At 34.3% G+C, this 17,964-nt stretch overlaps 5 protein-coding genes across 5 annotated transcripts; 3 read left to right on the forward strand and 2 right to left on the reverse strand.

Moving 5' to 3' along the window:
• Positions 1-8,191: 8,191 nt before the first annotated feature.
• LOC9329500 (ethylene-responsive transcription factor ESR2) lies at positions 8,192-9,717 on the forward strand. Its single transcript, XM_002890656.2, has one exon. The coding sequence runs from the start codon at positions 8,414-8,416 to the stop codon at positions 9,329-9,331; it is 918 nt and encodes a 305-aa protein (XP_002890702.1). The 5' UTR covers positions 8,192-8,413; the 3' UTR covers positions 9,332-9,717.
• A 1,144-nt stretch (positions 9,718-10,861) lies between these two features.
• LOC9326765 lies at positions 10,862-11,588 on the forward strand. The gene has a single exon (XM_002890657.2). It carries the CDS (start codon positions 11,054-11,056, stop codon positions 11,303-11,305), a length of 252 nt encoding a protein of 83 aa, XP_002890703.1. The 5' UTR covers positions 10,862-11,053; the 3' UTR covers positions 11,306-11,588.
• A 1,095-nt stretch (positions 11,589-12,683) lies between these two features.
• Positions 12,684-13,332, forward strand: LOC9326766. Its single transcript, XM_021014910.1, has one exon. The coding sequence runs from the start codon at positions 12,749-12,751 to the stop codon at positions 13,016-13,018; it is 270 nt and encodes an 89-aa protein (XP_020870569.1). The 5' UTR covers positions 12,684-12,748; the 3' UTR covers positions 13,019-13,332.
• Positions 13,333-13,511: 179 nt separating this feature from the next.
• Positions 13,512-14,580, reverse strand: LOC9326767 (probable E3 ubiquitin-protein ligase XERICO). The gene has a single exon (XM_002893393.2). The coding sequence runs from the start codon at positions 14,171-14,173 to the stop codon at positions 13,763-13,765; it is 411 nt and encodes a 136-aa protein (XP_002893439.1). The 5' UTR covers positions 14,174-14,580; the 3' UTR covers positions 13,512-13,762.
• Positions 14,581-14,668: 88 nt separating this feature from the next.
• LOC9329501 lies at positions 14,669-17,675 on the reverse strand. The gene is made up of 15 exons (XM_021014911.1): positions 17,468-17,675; positions 17,194-17,275; positions 17,006-17,123; positions 16,817-16,909; positions 16,633-16,737; positions 16,466-16,549; positions 16,272-16,390; positions 16,092-16,193; positions 15,903-16,016; positions 15,763-15,819; positions 15,610-15,676; positions 15,462-15,515; positions 15,284-15,361; positions 15,172-15,207; positions 14,669-15,007 (listed from the first exon to the last, which is right to left on the reverse strand). Exons 2-15 carry the CDS (start codon positions 17,211-17,213, stop codon positions 14,888-14,890), a joined length of 1,167 nt encoding a protein of 388 aa, XP_020870570.1. The 5' UTR covers positions 17,214-17,275; positions 17,468-17,675; the 3' UTR covers positions 14,669-14,887.
• Positions 17,676-17,964: the final 289 nt, after the last annotated feature.

The following is a 17,964-nucleotide window of genomic DNA, read 5'->3' on the forward strand; positions in this document are numbered from 1 at the left end:
AGGTTCCTACCCATTGTAGGTACGTACCTCACATTTGTTAATATGACCATAGAATCATCTGGATTTAAGATCTTAACCTTACCAATCCCTTTCACTTCACAGTGAGTCATATTACCCATCAAGACCTTGTCACCATCAAACTCTTGTAGGTCAAATAGAGAATCCTTGTCTGGTGTAATATGAAAACTACAACCAGAATCCATAACCCATTCTTCCTTAGTGTCTTGAGGGCTAACAGTTAGTACTAAAGGCTGCTTTGGCTCTGTTGCAATGTTTGCTGAACTTGAAGGTTTGTTTGAGGACTTTTCAGGACACTCCCTCTTCCAATGTCCTTCTTTACCACAAATGAAACAGCCCTTGTTGTTTTTATTATTCTTTGGCCTTGATTTTGATCTGCCTTTGCTCTTAGAACGTCCTCTCCACGGTTTGCCTTTTCCTTTGTCAAACCTCTTCTCTGATCTGCCTCTTGTTTCCACGTACAGGCCTTCACTTTGAGATTTTGAAAGCTTTCCACTTTCTGCGAGTTCTCTTTCCTTTGATTTAGCAGCTCCAATGACCTCATTCAAGCTCAATGTGTCTCTGCCATACTTCAGCGTCTCTTTGAGCTGATCATATCGGTCAGATAACGAACTCAACAATAGAATAGCTTGAACCTCTTCTGTCACATCTACTCCTATGTTATTTAGATCAGTAACTAGCTTAAGGAAGTCATCCACATTCCCATCTATACTCTTAGAATCAGTCATCTTGTAAGTATAGAACTTAAGCTGTAAGTAGATGCGATTAGGTAGAGAAGTCTCCATGTATAACCTGTTTAGTGTGGACCACATGGCTGCTGCTGTCTCACAGTTTTTGATCTTCCTTAGTACTTGATTTCCCACGTTTAGTACTATAAGATCTTTTGCCTTCTCTGATTTTTCAAACTTTGCAGGATCAATGTTTGGAGGCAGCTCAAAATCTCCAGCTATGCCCACTTGAGTGTCTCTTCCAGCTGCTGCAGCTTCCTCTTCTGTAGTAGGTGGGTCTCTTAGCAGCTGCTCATCATTCAAGATACTTTTCAGCCCTAGAACACCAAAGTGAGCCAGCATCCTCACTTTCCACAACGAGAAGTCACCTGATCCATCAAACCGGTCCACTTCAACCCGAGCATCACTCGTCTTGTAAGTCATCCTGAAACCCTAGATTTGAATCTTTTCTGTTCAGCAACCGTACACTCAGCCTGGAGCTCTGATACCACTTGTGGAGAAAAACTTGCTAGAAACGATTGCTTGCGGAATAAACAACACAAAGAGATTTGATCACCGAGTTCACGGCCTCTAACCGCTACGTCTCGGGGGAGAACTCTTGCTCCCAAGCTTCACTATTAGAAAGAGATTACACACACCACAAACTTGTGATGTTTTCTTTTGGTTTTCAGGTACACTCACACAAGAAGAACTTTGGATCAAAAAACACAACAAAGAAGACAAAGACAGACTTTTTCAGAAAACTCTCTTTTCTCACGTTTTCTAGAACTCTCTACCGTCTTCTCACATATTCTTCCGAGATATATAAGAATATATAATGGGCCACTTTTGCTCTTCTTTCTCTTCTTGTAAATGTTATTTTCGTCAGGCCCAAATAGGCCCATTTGGTGTGTGTTGGTCAAACCCAACAACAAAAATCATATTCCAAACAATATTATATATTAATTACGTATAATATATTTGTTCATATACTTTTGGAACTAATTTCATAATAATTAACGTTTTTCTCATTAATTTTGCTTATTTTAGCCAGTTATCATTAATTAAAAGATATCTTACTTGCTTCTAGAGATTTCTAAAAAATTTATCACAACTAACCCATCTATTTTATAAATTAAATAAATAGATATTTTTATTTTGGTCGTGTAAATTAAATAGATATGAAATCTATGTAACTAATTTTAATTTAATTAGATTAAATCGAAATTATGGTATTTTCATACAATCATACTTATAGTTTACCAAAGAAGTTTAATTTTCAAATTATAAAGATTTCTTGAATATGATTTTTAGAATTATTCAACAAGATGATAAATATTTATTAAATTTTGTGAATCATGAAAAATATTAATTATTTTTAATCATTATATTTCACCTTTCAATCTCTCATCTAACACATAAGATACATATTCTATAATTTCTATGTCCAAACTCCATTGAGTTGTATGACTAAATAATATTTCCATTAGAACTGTCAAAACGAGTTGATTCGTCCCGTTAAGCCTGTTTTGCAATAGTCAAAATATAGTTTGGCATGTAGTTAGTCTGTCTGTACGACCCGCGGGTAGCATATATGAAACACAACCCCGTCGCGCGAATGTATGCTGATTTGCGGAGTTATCCGTGAATTTTGTTTAAATAATTTTAGAGTAACCAAAATTTAAAATTCTACTAAAATAAATAAATTAAAATGTTTTTAGAGAAAATAATCTTATATATCATTATATTTATAAATATTATAATTTCATTTATTAAAAGTTTTTTAAACTACCACATGTTGAATAAATTATATTTTTATCAATAAATACTATCATGCGGGTTGATCCGCCAATCCCCGGACGAAAACCGATGACCCACTGCGAATCAATCTATGTGGCCCGCTTATTTGCGGGTTTAATATATTTTCCCAAATCTGGCCTATAGTGAGATGATTTGGGCTCGACAGACGGTTTTTGATCTATTTTGACTGCTTTAATTCTCATGATTCGTCTAATTTTTGAATTCTAAAACACAAAATTTCATTTTGTAAATCATAATTAATACGATTGGTTTAATTATAAACAATTTAATATTTTCTTTACAATTTATTATTAGAAATATTTATAAGTACATTACATGATTCGTTCTACTAAAAACACGCACAATATTAAAATCAACGTATGTAAATCAATATTCTCCCGCGGTGGACCGCAGATCCGATCCTAGTACTATATAAAATAGAATTCATTACGTCCATGATAATTCATTGGATTATAAAAAACTTGAAGCAATGTTTTTCACTTGTCGTGCTCTAGAATTCTTATAAAATAATTTTCTCTTTTAGTCTTTTACTACAGGAGAGTTACTCTGCCAAAAATAAATAGATTTCCAAATGACGACAAAAAAGAAATTCCAAATGCGTGTATTATCTTCGACAAAAAAGATATAAAGCTATAAATAAGGTAGCTTTATAAACATAGGGGACAAGTTGTTCAGAAGAGGTGTGAGGTAACTCTCAGTTCAACAGTTAATTATTTTTTTTAAATGGCTTATAAATAGTTATTTGTAGTACAACAGGCAATGGTCTTCAAGATCTATATATAATAGCAATCTAATAAATACTATTTACACATCTGAACGGTTGCGTCATTTTTCGTTGAATTATTTATGGTTATATTTGTTTAATTACAGTTGTATCTTTTCAGTTTACAGTTATATCTTTATAGTTGCATTTATTCATTTAAAGTTACGTCTTTCCATTATATAATTTCATTGCATTTTTTTGTATAGTTAGTAATACTACCAAGTTTTTTTTACATCAACCATTAGACTACATATCAAATTGGTTTTATTAACCAAAATAACAACCTCAATAAATGCATTTTGTACTTCTGAACGGTTGTATCTCTTTATCGTAACTTTCCGTTAAAATATATTTTTTCGGGTGTGTTTTTTATCGCAACTCTTCATTAAAATATTGACGGGTTTTTTTCGGTTGTATCTTTTTATTGCAACTTTCCGTTAAAATATTGGTTGTTACTTTATTCGTTTGTGTCTTTTTATCGCAGCTTTCCGTTAAAATATCGATGGTTATTTTTTCTCGGTTGGGTCTTTTTATTGCAACTTTCCGTTAAAATGTTGACGGTTATTTTTTCTCGGTTGTGTCTTTTTATCGCAACTCTTCGTTAAAATATTGACGGTTAATTTTTTAGTTGACGGTTATTTTTCGGTTGTGTCTTTTTCTCGCAACTTTTTGTTAAAATATTAACGGTTACTTTTTTCGTTGACGGTAATTTTTTTAGTTGTGTTTTTTTCTCGCAACTTTCCATTAAAATATTGACGGTTACTTTTTTCGTTTCTGTTTTTTATCATAACTTTTTGTTAAAATATTGACGATATTTTTTTTCTCGAGTGTGTTTTTTTTTCTGCTAAAATATTGACGGTTATTTTTTTCTCGGTTGTGTCTTTTTATCGCAATTTTTTGCTAAAATATTGACGGTTACTTTTTTCGTTGACAGTTATTTTTTCGGTTATGTCTATTTAGCTTAACTTTCCGTTAAAATATTGACGGTCATTTTTTTGTTTGTGTTTTTCTATCGCAACTTTCCGTTAAAAGTTTGACGGTTATTTTTTCTCGGTTGTGTCTTTTTATCGCAACTCTTTGTTAAAATATTGACGGTTCTTATTTTCGTTGACGATTATTTTTTTGGTTGTGTCTTTTTATCGCAACTTTCCGTTAAAATATTAACATTACTTTTCTCGTTTGTGTCTTTTTATTGCAACTTTCCGTTAAAATATCGACGGTTATTTTTTCTCGGTTATGTCTTTTTATCGCAACTCTTCGTTAAAATATTGACGGTTACTTTTTGTGTTGACGGTTATTTTTCTGGTTGTGTTTTTATATATTTTTGGTTTTGATCAGCTAGAATTTTTCCTCTCTATATTATAACTCTTCGTTAGTTATTTTGTCACTTATAAATAATTTTATATTCACAAAAAATGTTTCAAAAGTGTTTTTTAATCATAATTTTTTTTTACATTTTTATTCATAAATTTTTTTTTAATATCTTTAGAAAATATTTACGATATAACTTTAAGACATAGTTAATTTTATATAATAATTCAATTATTTGAATATATTATAATAATAATTTAATATATAAACGTAATAAAATATATTTGTTGAAAGTGAGTTCCCCGCAATATCGCGGGGTTCATAACCTAGTAAATCAAATATGATAAATAATTAATCAATGGTAGAGTCGAGAATATGAAATTATGGAGCCCCGTTTGAAAACTTCTTTTTTTTGGCCCATGAATTAGTAAGTTAATGGTCTGATCTCCACCACAAATAATACATACGTGCGTTGAAAGATCACGTGAAAGCAAGTAATGAATGGTATATACGTGCGTGAATTGGTAAAATTGGTGTAGGTTTAGGTTATACTTTAGATATGGTGTACGATTAAGAGGGGACCAAAATCTGTGCTTTTATAATATCCATATCTTTCTTGCAACCCCTTTTTCTAGGGCATTTATATAATTGTATTGCATAAAACTAACTAATCCAGTGTGCGTAATCAAGATTGATCAAGACTTTGAATTGATGTCATTCACTAAGACACTGACGCATGACCTATACGATCCGAGATCTTTGCTCAAGTCACCTTGGGCCTCTTTGATATTCTAAAATCAAAAATCTGTAACGAGACATTGGGTTTCCAAGAATTGCAAATGAAAACTGAAAGAAAAATATGGCAAAAGAAACTGAAATTGCGATCAAGTACGGTGGTACAATTGAAAGTTTTATTTTAATAAAAAGAACACTGACCAAATTTTAAATTTTTTTTTTATGTTAAGTTGGCTAAAATTAATTGAAAATTGCAAATCGTGATGAAATTTAATTCGAATGTAGTTTACAAAAACAAAATACAATGTTCCATCCATTACATATCACAATGCATGGAAGAATTTAGTTTATATCACCATGCTCCATGCATGATTTTCTTATAAGTGTAACATGTGTGTTTTATTTGGGATGTTAGCTATATCATATATATATATATATATATATATATATATATATGACTTTAATTTACGTAGCTACAAACATATTTTGTAACTATTAGCGATCGAAGTTAGAAAGCACACAAAAAAAAAAAAAATTATATATTAGCGATCGATATCACATTATATAACATGATCGCGTTCGTGTGAAAAAAGTCAAACATAAGATATTGTTTATATTGTCATTGATAGAGAGAGACGCATTGTGCAGAGAAAAAACCCATGCGTTTAGAAGAGAGGCGACAATTCTGGTATCAACTTTAATGTCGTACCATTGCATGTAACCTACTTTCGTAGCTTTGCCCCGTCATTTTTGCCTCCATTTTCTTCTTGTTTTTTCCCAGACATTTCAAGTTTTCAACTCAAGACCTTAGTTATAATTTCATTTCATCTAAATGTAAACAAACTATTATGGGGAACTATGGACCGTTATGTTTCGGTCAAGCTCACATTTACTTCTTTTTAACAGATTTTTTTTTTGTTGTGACCCAAAATATTAAAATAATACTTACACAAATTACATAAAATTCTTCTTTAACTAAATGCCTCTTGAGCATAGTAGTTAATATTTTTGAGGTATTTATAACCCCCCGTTACATAGCACATTTTTTTTTTCAATTCAATTTTTAAAAAAATATGTGAATAAATTGCAACTCCCGAATTCTCAATTTTATAAAAGTTTATACAAAATCTATATCATCGTAGTCAATAGTCTTCACCACCCTATATATTTCAAAGCTATGATAATGCTTATCAATTCTTTGTTTGGCTTTGAAAGACGGGAGCATGCATATCAAAATAGAAAGAGAGGATTCCTCTTCTTAACAGCTTGCTCGTTTTCTCCATCTGACAAACTGACCGTCCATATATGTCCGCTTAAAATATTAGTCTGATTTCTACGAATTAAAAATCTAGGCAAATTATTCAAACTACTTCATGAATCTTCTGTTGTATGTACCACCGTCTATCCTCTTTGTGTTGCTTTTTATGAGATTGGCTTTGAGTACATGAAGTTTTGGCCCTTTTCTTGCCACAAAATTTAAGGCTCCGATCCTATCGTTTCAAAAAAGGTTCAAGTCTTCCACAAAATTTTTCACATTTTCTGTAAATGATTCCATTCATGCAAACTGAGATCTGTGGTATTCATTAATTCCACAAGGAATTCACGACCTCTCTTTCTTCAACATCTACTGTTCGGCTGTTCCTAGACTGTCTTGTTGAGAAAAGTTTTCTCAGAAAACATAGTTTTATTTATTTTTGCTTAGAGGCTCACATATTTATTCCAATCTGCATACTTTTTTCACGGCACAACCTAAATGAAAAACATTTAAATGCAGTTATAAATGATTGCAAATCGTTATCTAACAAAGGAAAATATTTAGACATTCCTAATAGACTTCTACGATTGATCTTAGGCGACATATGGCAATAATTACATGATAGAAAAAAATAACGTACGATGATATTACTTTAATCGGTTAAAAAAACTCTACCGACATTAATTGATCAAGAATGTGAAAGAGATTTAGGATTATTTTGATGTAAATGCGAAATTAGTGGCCGAGATTAATTTCCGTAAACGCAAAGGGTCATTAGTCACAATCGAGCTACAGTGCGAAAGCCCTAAAGAGGCTACACCATGAAGAAAGAGCCCTAGTTGAGACAAATCCACGTGACTTTGGTTTACAGATTAAAAAATAAAAATAAAGCAAAACCCTAAATAAGCAAATCGACCATAATCTCGTAAAAAGAACAGACAAAACACAACCTCATGTAGAAGGAACAATTTCTGAGCGCCGCCAGTGTTATTAATTCAGAATCATAATTTCACGATTTTCAACACTCTCCTTTCAACTCCAACATCATAATTTTCCCATCCACAAACTACTGTGTTAAATCATTTTTAACTCTATTTACTTATTATTGTTACTGTAATTAATTATTTCCAGAAACATTATTAAAGAAAAGTCCGTAAAGATTAAAGAATAACATGACCAACGAAAATAGGTGAAAACGATGATCCTTGAATTTGTTCGAAAATAAATGAAATCAATAATTTTATATTTTTAATTTATTGTTCCAAACTTATTAGATTTCAAGCATGGAAGGTCTAAAAAACTTCAAGAAAGTTTTCTGAAAGATTCATGTTTTTCACTAAAAACAAAAGAATAAATCGACCTTTAATTAACAGTATCAAAAGACCTTTAAACTCTGACAATAAGAAAGAATGGTGCAAGGGTTAAGATAAAAATAGTAAATAATAATTATGATTTTGTTACTTGTCAAAAAGACATGTATCTTATTACTCTGCTTTTATGTAAGTCCGTATAAAAGGAAAAAAACGAGACATATAAGTTCGAACGTGGAACATGAACTTCGTTAAACGTACTTTTGCTTTCTGCATCTCTCATAGAGTCAGTCACAAGTCAAAAAGATGCAAGTCCATTTATTTTATTTTATATCGGGTCAGGTCACTTTTAAATTAAAAACAATAAAATGTGTGTTTTTCCTATAAATACGTAATCAGCTACCATCACATTCAGGTGCCTCAAAACCCTAAGAGAATCACAGAACAGAAAGAAAATATTATTAGCATAAAAAAGATCTCCCTTAGGTCAACCATGGAAGAAGCAATTATGAGACTCGAAGGTGCCGAGCACAGAGAAACCAACAACCATTCTCTAAAGAGAAAGCCATCAAGGCCTTCCTTGACAGCTCCTGGCTCTCCCGGAGGAGTAACTACCGCAAAAGCTGCCTCTGGCGCCGGCGCTTCCGGTGGCTCTACCATAAGGTACCGAGGCGTGAGGCGTAGGCCATGGGGTCGTTACGCAGCTGAAATACGGGACCCATTGTCCAAGGAGAGACGATGGCTCGGAACATTTGACACGGCCGAGGAAGCAGCTTGCGCATACGACTGCGCCGCTCGAGCCATGCGTGGTCTTAAAGCTCGAACCAACTTCGTCTACCCAATGCCTTCTCTCGACTCTTATCACCATCGTATTTTCTCTTCTCCTCCAATGAATATGTTCCTTCTACGAGACGTTTTAAACTCTCAGTCTCTTTCTCCGTTAACCACTTTCGCTTACCCGCCTTGTAATCTTCCTAATGTAAACGACGTCGTTCACGAGTCCTTCACTAACGTTAACGATGTCTCCGAAGATCTCTCGCCTAAAGCTAAGAGGTCAAGTACCATTGAGAACGAGAGCCTGATCTCAAATATCTTTGAACCAGAACCAGCTGGTTCTGGTCTTCTCCAAGAAATTGTTCAAGGCTTCTTACCAAAACCTATCTCTCAACATGATTCTATAGCTCCAAAGAGTAACCAACCGTCGGTTGGTGTTTTCCCGACCATGCCAGAGACCGGTTTTCAGACAAATGTTCGTTTACCTGACTTCAATGTCGAAGGAAACGGATTCGGTCAGGTGAAATATCATGGAGAGTTGGGTTGGGCTGATCATGAGAGAGAGTTTGATTCAGCTAAGATGCAGCAGAACGGAAATGGTGGAATGTTTTATCAGTATTGCTTTCATGATTATTAGAACATTGTTGTTCTTCTACTTTTTACGTGCTTATCACTTCACTGTTTCTTTAGGGTTGTAAGAAATGAGGTTAGGGGTAACTAACTCAAAATCTTTTGTCTTTTGTTTCTTCGTCTAGTTGTGTGATCAATTTATCTCTCTGTTTTAGCAAAGAACAATTTTTATCTGAGTATGAGCGAAGTTAATTAATGGTGTATGACATATGTCGGTTATGAGCAAAGGTAATAATAAAAATAAAGTAAAAAATAGTCGAGGGGCTGGGGATGAAGACAACACCAAAAGTACAAAACTATATATCTTGAAAAATTAGATTTTTTTCTAGTAAGTTGACTTCAGGATCATAAAGACAGCCTTTGTCCTCTTGCTTTTTCTTCTTTCCCTTTTTCCTCTCAGATCACCGGAAGGGCATATTTTATATTTTATGTTCACAAAATCCTAATACCCGTAAAAGAATTTGCATCAATGCATGTTTAGTAATATGTTGCATGTGATCTTCTAATGAAGGCTCCCAACAAGGGGACTAATTAACAAAGATCAATCAACAAAAACAACCATATCCCAATTATGATATTTAGGGGAACTCTTAAGTATCCCATAGATCTTTTAGATATTTGAATTTCTAGTGGATGTGATATGGAATGATGTTGTGACTGTCTTTGGTTGTAGATGATCACATCAGTCGTTGCAATTAAGTTTCTTGACAAATGTGATTTTATAGAGTTTGACTCATGATAAGCATAAAATGAGCCTTATGAATGATGAGGGGGTAGAATAAAGAGAAATAAATCAATTTTCAATACAAAAAAGTTTTATGTAAAAATATATGATCAAATTATTCAGTTATCAATATATTTTTTTTTCTTCAATCAGTTATCGATTTAAAATAAAATCATAACACTTATTTGAACATGAAATTTTATCTTTATTGAAAGTTTTGAAGAATTAACAGAAATTTAATGTTCCTCATATATTATTTTCCCTATGTCATGGTAACCATTTAGAGCTATACTTTTTTTTTTTTTTGATAAACCTTATCGGCTATCCGGTCGGTCCCAGTAAGAACGCACCGAAGTGCTACATAGTAGACTGATTCACCGTGTTAACGGTTAGGCCCTTACGGGCTACCACTCTGCCTATCCCGGGTTTGGAATGCCTTCCGACTAAGTGGCAGGGGGTAGTCAGGCCGCATGCATTTCTGGCTACCAGGTAAACCAATTGGGCCAAAGCCCAACTGACAGACTTCCCAAACAAATGTGTTTTTGTTTCCAGGGAAAATCGAACTCAGGTTTGGGAGTTTCACCCTTTCCCAAAGCTTCATCTGCTACTAGACCACGGATGCTTGGGCGAGCTATACTTTATCCCATTTATATTCAATGCATTGTATATAATAAAGGTTTTTTTTGCATTGCACATATTAAAGGTCAGTACAAAATAAATGATATCTCTGTAAACAGCATTTATAAAAGTGTATAATTGATGAATGATGAAAGTCATGATCATGAACCATTTGGGGATAGGAGTAGATGAAACATTTGAAATTAAAGTTTAGGATACAGTTGGTCCTTTATGGACTCCATCATCATTCCCGTGATGACCATACAAAAAGAAAAAGATTTGTTCAGTCTTAAAGCTTCTTCAAATCTTATATTAATTATATACACACAGTGAGGTATACCTCTTCATTCATCATTGATTCCCCTTCTTCTATTTCATATTCAAATTATGAACGACAAAGGAATCATGGAAACTGAAGCTTCCATAGCGGCGATGGGCCTTGGCGGACTGCCTCGTCAGACCAGCATCACTAAGAACAACTGCATTTGCTCACCGACCACTCACCCGGGGTCATTCAGGTGCAAGCTTCACCGGACTCCTTCGCTGCAGCGTACCAAAAGCGTTGAGACTAACATACTTCAAAATCTTGTGAGCAAGCCAGATGATTCTTCTAGCACCGGAGATGAAGCAGCTAAATAGTCACTAGGAAACAAGGTAGTACCGTAGTAGTTTCTATTCTCCTTTTGTCTCTACCTACGTCTTGTGGTTTCGTACTTTCTTTCATTTGAAGTGTGTGTAACATTTAAATTAATTTTCTTCTAATCTCTAATAAATTTATTGATAAAAGTTAAGTTTCCAACTTATCAATTTTGTTACCATCTTTCAAATGTTAAGTTTTGTCAGAAAATGATTTTCTTTTTCTTGTACTTATACTTGCACCTCAAGATGTTGGCCTTTAAGGTGTTTCAAAGGGCATTATGATCAGATTAATTTTAAATACAAGTAGAGACGGAATAGTGCTACAATAGCAAATAAATGAAATTGTTTTCTTTCAGAAGATCTACAAGAACTGCAGAAACTATTGCAAGTTGTTCCCAAAATATTTAATTTATTTGAAGTTTTTTTTTTTGGTATCATAATTTGTTTGAAGTTGCAAAACAAAGATGTTCCCAAAAAGCCTGAGAAAGAAGACGAAGTAGCTGATCGGATGTATGAATGTGTGAGGTTGCTACAGGGTTGGTCCAACGTTTCCTAAATTTTAAGCGAAATGTTAATTTTGATCTTTAAAATAAATAAATCTCAAAATAATAGTACATAAAAATAAAATAAAAATGTCGAAACTTCATGAAAGCAACCTTTTATTATAAAACACTCTGATTCTTATCACAAAGGAAAAAAAAAAACATTTTGTGGATGGCAAGAATTTTGATAATTTGATTGGTATTATTTTTGACTAGAAAATATTTGAAGTTGGCAACTTTTAAATTTGAGACTCTCATCACATGCACGGGCTTCTCTCACCTATGTTATGGGCCGGGCCAGGCCAGGCCAGGTCAACTTAGCTGACACATAACCTGCATGATCACTTTTTGACTAAGCAATAAGACGACCGACGAAGAGAACCACGTTTTTCCTACGTTCTCCATTAAAGCTTGCGCATTAGATACATCATACATCATTATTAAGGCATCTAATTCGATCAAGCTATGACGAATAACTAACAGTAACTACCAAATTTAACATTTGTCGTTTGTACTCTTGGGGCATATACTTAGAAAATTATAAACCGTTGGCCCACTTCAAGAATTCGAAGTTGTTAATGTTTTCGACCAATCAATCTTGCTTCTTGTTAAAGCTAATCTCTCACACGCTATATTTCGTATTAGATCCTTCTTACCTATCATTAGACCAAACAAATCTCTAGACATGTGCATAGAATATATTAAAATCGGCCAAACCTCTAGGAGTATATTTATATATTTGCTCGGAAAAGACATAAAGAAAAAAGGGAATCGGATTCACGCCAATCTTTTATGTTGACTACAACCTCATAACATCTCTTATATAAAGATATACCTCCGATAGTTTTCAAAGATATCGCTAAGAAAACAACACTCCAAATAAGAAAGAGCTAGTTTAAGAATGGTACTTGGAAACTCCTCCAGTTCTGGTCACAAATCTCATCATCATCACCATAATCATCATCATCGGGACTCGATGAAGGAGTTCCGACCTGTATTTGAAGCCGAAGAACCGATCCAGGGCTTCGAGTATGCAGATATGAGGAGGTCGAAGAGCGAGAATATGGGCACGAGAGAGGTTGCAAAAGCAGAGGATGTTGACAAAGAAGCTGAGCAATTCATCAAGTTTGAGCATACGAAGTTCAGTAAGTGGATGACTAAGAGCTCCTAGTTTATGTGGACGAAGAATAAGAAATAATAAGTGACATACCATAATATATATATATATATATATATATAGATTGTATTAAATGATTTGTGTTCTTCTTCTTCTTCTCCTGGTTTTAATTTTGGTCTTGGTTATGTAACAAAAATGGGTGTCGTTTCCTTTGCCTAGAAAGGTGCATGGAAATAAAGTCTATACAAATAAATTGTATTAAATGATTTGTGTTCTTCCTGTATTTATTTTGGTTATGTAACAAAATGGGTGTTGTTTCCTTTGTCTAGAAAGGTGCATGGAAATAAAGACTATACAAATTAGTAATTTCATGAACTCTTGGATCTTTAGTACCACACAATTTGTTTTTCCGATAACATGCAAAATCTGGTTTGAAATCGAATTGTAATGTTTCACATTTAAATGCAAAATTGTCACACTAGTCATGAATACATGAAATAAAATGCAAGATATAACGAATATAATTCTTTCTAAAATGTTAAAATACAAGAGCTTTGAGAGTTGAAATATGATATTTCCATTATTAGAAAAGAAAAAAAAAAACCTTTTTCAACTCAAGAAAAAAGGGGAAAACACACACAACAATTTTAGTCCTTTATTATGAAAAAACCCCTTCTTCATACCAAAAAAAAGGGGAAAAAACACAAACACCAAAAAGGGTAAAATAGAGGATAGAGAATGTGGTATTTGCCTATAGCAAAGCAAAACAAAAGGAAAGTGTGAAACAAGATTCCACCACTAGAGAATGGACCGGCAAAGAGGACATGTGGTGTGGTTATTACCAAACCAGTTGTCTAGACAAGTCCTGTGGAAGAAATGCTTGCAAGAAACCAACTCACTCACTTCCTCTTCCTCTTTAAACCCACAAAGGCACACACAACACTCCACACCTCTCTCTTCTTCTTCTTCTTCTTCTTCTTCTTCTCCTCTGTTCTCATATAGAGACTTGAAGTGTGTAATCGAGATTCTTCTCCTCACGAAATCTTCTTCAGGCTCGTGTTCTATCTCCATGGAAGATTCAGTCTCGGATGCAACAATTTGAAAAACAGACCTCACCATGTTCTTCAACAGAGTAACTGAAACAACCGTGTTCATCACCAGAAGTGGTAGTACTCCTTCTGACGCTGTCGGAAAATGCGAAAGACCCATTTTTCAACTCAAGATTATATTCACAGAGATGGAAACTGAGAGTCTTTGAAAGTTTGAGACTTGAAAAATCCTTAGAAGAGAAGAAATAGAGAGAGTATAGCCGCCACTCATGTTCCGGTGCGCGATTGGGTTTATTAAGCAGCGGTGGTCTAAACACGTGTCACCAAGAGAGAGGTTATCTTTAGAGACTCATCTCTCTCAATTTGATTGTGACTTTAATAATAGGTTGGTTCGTCTTTTATAACGAAAACATTATAACATAAAAACAAAAACAAAAACAAAATCTCTGTTTTGTGTTTTTTTTTTTTCTGTGGTCTGTTTGTTGTTAGATCTTCTGACACGTATTGTGGTCAGCCAACCAAGTTGTGCGTTGTGGAGAGCTCCTTGTTCTCCCGAGGTCGATTCTTAATCGACACGTGGAAGACTCAAACTTTCACGATTGCATGCCACGTCACTTGTCCGGACATGCTGACACATGAAAAAATTGGACAAATCTTTGTCAAAGTCCACACACCTGTTCTGTTTCAGCTCCTCACAATCTTTTTGTGATTAAAAATCATTCACAATCCTGTTTCTATTATTCAATCTGCTTGTTGTGCGGATCAAAGAGAACGGAATCTTATAACCTATAGAGATCTATATGCAAATGTTGAGACACTATAGTATATATAGCACCTTGAAGTCTCCTGGCTAGAACTAGTATTGGTAAGGTCCCTATTGAGAGGTTGTTGAATTGGATGGGCTTTCGACTTGTAATGATTTGAAATAATCCTTTTCCGCGGCATCTACTCTGTTCTCGAACATTTTCCATTCCATTTGACATCTATCCCTCACCTGCAACACACACAAGTTTAAGTCCATTTGGTTACTTTCTTGTCAAGGAATATAAAAACCTAAGATAGCCCTAGGTCTTGTTATAGAGAACCCATGAAAGCTCTCCAAAACAAGACCAAGCTTCTTATTCAGATAAAGGCAAAGAGAAAACCAAGTTTTCTTACCCCTTGCCATGGTGCTTTCCCATTATCTTCTTTTCCCTATTTGCAAGAAAAGGAGAAAGAATGAGAATTTCATTGGTTTTTGGAGAGGAGAAAAGTGAAGAAGTTAAGTAACCTGGTTGCCAAGGGAAGGGATAAATTGATGAACGATCCACTGTGAGTCTACTATTCCTATATTCTCAAATGCAGGCTCCTTCATTTTCACATACAAAAATGGAAGCCTCTTCATTAATTGATCAAACATGTAAGAACATTTTTATAGACACTAAGCAACATGGTAATCTTTTGTGTACCTCAACACATCTTCTGAGTGCAAAGTCAAGACCCCAACCGTGAACCAAATCATTCTGTTTTCCGTTCATATACAATTAGGTGTTATTTAGGAAAGGATTACATGTATAAAGAGATGAAGGAGCCAAGAGATAACAAAGTAAGTGTAACCTGGATCATGTGCCAGACGCAGCGCCACGCATCTCTTGAGAATACAGGAGCCATTATCTCCACGAATCTGTGTTTTTAAAAGACACAACAAATTTGATATGGTTAAAATATGTTTGAAATTCGAGTTTGATAGAGAGATTTTTTGAAACATACGCAGCACATGGAGGCCGAGGAGGATGAGAGCACCAGTCGAGTTTTTCATCTGTTTCCCTGCTAAGATTCATGCCATATTCAGAACCTTTTTGTAATGCAACAAAATAATCTAGAGAGGACGTTATGAGTCATATATATACTTATGGACTTCACTATGTTCTCTTCTTTTGGTGATCTGCCAGTTAAACCCTCTCTCTGGGTCCAAACCAGGCTGCGAAATCTCAAGGCCGTGCTTCTTCACCATGTGTATGTATCTACAACAACAAACATAGTTAGAAATTTTTAATTAAGCTCATTAAAATGGAAGTGAGTAAGTAAAAGAAACTCACTCTTCTGCGTTAAAGTGATCGACTCCAAGATCTTCATCCCATATGAATATATAATCGTATCGTGCTACAATGTCCGGATGCAAGAATCTCTTTGCATACCACCTTAAATTCACAATATGAGAGAGTCAAGGAAGTCATATAACCAGAGGAGAAAAGGTGGTTTAGCAAAGATATTGGTACCATTTTGTCTGCCTTTTGACACTGATGTGTATTGCATTCTTCGACCACTCAAACTCATCGTTCCACGCACTTGTTATCCCATCGTAATGAAACAGAACAATTGTAAAGTTGTCTGAAAACTGTTTTTGAGTAGACAAAACAAAATGAGTTTACTATTAAGCAAAAAGAGAAAACAAAAAAAGGTATCAATCAACCTTGTTAACACAAGCATCTATATTGTGTCTCTGATTATAACCCACTGTAAATGTTGCTAGATATCTCGGTTGCTTCTTCAAATCCTGAGGAAACAGAGAAAAGAAAATTGAAGCTAATGTTCAATGATCACACATGAAAGATGTAATATCAAAGAATGAGGAAAAACCTCATCAGGGTTCCCCCATAATCTGCGCAAATACAAGTCCGATTCGGATGCAATAATACCGGGTGGTAATCTCTCAGCGCCTCGAGGATTTGAAGGTTCCCATATCTGCACCAAACATGCCTTAAGCTTTGGTTTTGTTCTTAAAACATGAAAAAGAGAGTGTAAATTTCTACATAAAACATGCCTTTGAGATATCAATGGCCTTGGGAGGAGTTGCAATTCCTGAATCTCTAAGTGAGATAGCAATGGAGCGAAGAAGGTTTCTGGGGAGACTCGTCTACACAAAACAAAAATGGTATATGCAACAAATTAAATGGAGGATAAAATCTAAGAAGTAGAAGAAAAGATTTGAAGAGAAACAAGAAGAATTAACCTCAGTGATCCATAAAGATGGAAAAGATAGTCCAACAAGAATGCCAAAAGCTATAGCAAACAATGCTGTTGTAAGAAGCTTCATGCTATCATCTGATGATCTCCTACTACTACTTGGGCTGTAACAACAATCATCACCAATCCGATTTTAGAGAGAACAATAAGAGAAACGAGATAAAGGGTTTTTACCTGCGTGACAAGATTCCCATAGTTAGGTTTTAATTACAACTTTTGATTATAAGCTCCAATTGTCATCAACACCATCTCACTCCTGTTTATTGATAAACAAACTGTCATTAATCTCTTGAGCTAAAACAAAACACGAATGATCTAATCAAAGACTCAATTTGCTTATCACCTAGGTTAAACAAAACAATGCTATACATTCACGTGTGATTAACCATAAATTTTCTAGACGACAAAACACGAAGGTGATAAAAAGAAAACTTAGATTTGACATTACAAAGTAGAACACCACGAAAATTTGAGACGAGAGAATGCGTTTCGATCAAACCAGTGATGTCTTTTCGGAGATCCTTATTCCTCCGGCGATCTCCAGTATTCAATAGCAGACGTGTGGAACTGAAAGCTGTTTCGTAAGCTCTATTTTTTCAATAAAAGATAAAAACAAAAAAAATTGATTTTGTTTTGATGAATTTTTTAGATTTTCTATGGTATGATTAGTGATTTGGCACACATGGAAAATGGAAACCAAAACGGGGATGTTGTTTGTATTTTTTTCCATCATATTTATAGAATTTTGTATTAATTGGCTTTTTGGGTACTTACTCATATGAACGAAAATATTACTCATGATGACTCCTCACCCACCACAAAGATGGAGATTAAGAAGTTATAAGCTTGAGGGTTTAATTTACATGGTTGAAGGGTTCAATAGTCAATGGCTATATATATAAATATCACCTCATTTTTGGAAACTATATATATCACATTTAATTT

Source organism: Arabidopsis lyrata (assembly GCF_000004255.2).
Source record: "Arabidopsis lyrata subsp. lyrata unplaced genomic scaffold ARALYscaffold_1, whole genome shotgun sequence".
Classification (NCBI taxonomy): Eukaryota; Viridiplantae; Streptophyta; class Magnoliopsida; order Brassicales; family Brassicaceae; genus Arabidopsis; species Arabidopsis lyrata.

What these genes read in the sequence shown, in the direction of transcription:
- LOC9326765 (XM_002890657.2), top strand. Translation starts at nt 11,054, where the DNA reads ATGAACGACAAAGGAATCATGGAAACTGAAGCTTCCATAGCGGCGATG.
- LOC9329501 (XM_021014911.1), bottom strand. Translation starts at nt 17,213, where the DNA reads ATGGGAATCTTGTCACGCAG. An exon ending in TAGATGCTTGTGTTAACAAG is followed by an intron (nt 16,391 to 16,465) that starts GTTGATTGATAC and finishes ACTCAAAAACAG; the next exon opens with TTTTCAGACAACTTTACAAT. An exon ending in CACTCAGAAGATGTGTTGAG is followed by an intron (nt 15,362 to 15,461) that starts GTACACAAAAGA and finishes GTGAAAATGAAG; the next exon opens with GAGCCTGCATTTGAGAATAT.
- LOC9329500 (XM_002890656.2), top strand. Translation starts at nt 8,414, where the DNA reads ATGGAAGAAGCAATTATGAGACTCGAAGGTGCCGAGCACAGAGAAACC.
- LOC9326767 (XM_002893393.2), bottom strand. Translation starts at nt 14,173, where the DNA reads ATGGGTCTTTCGCATTTTCCGACAGCGTCAGAAGGAGTACTACCACTT.
- LOC9326766 (XM_021014910.1), top strand. Translation starts at nt 12,749, where the DNA reads ATGGTACTTGGAAACTCCTCCAGTTCTGGTCACAAATCTCATCATCAT.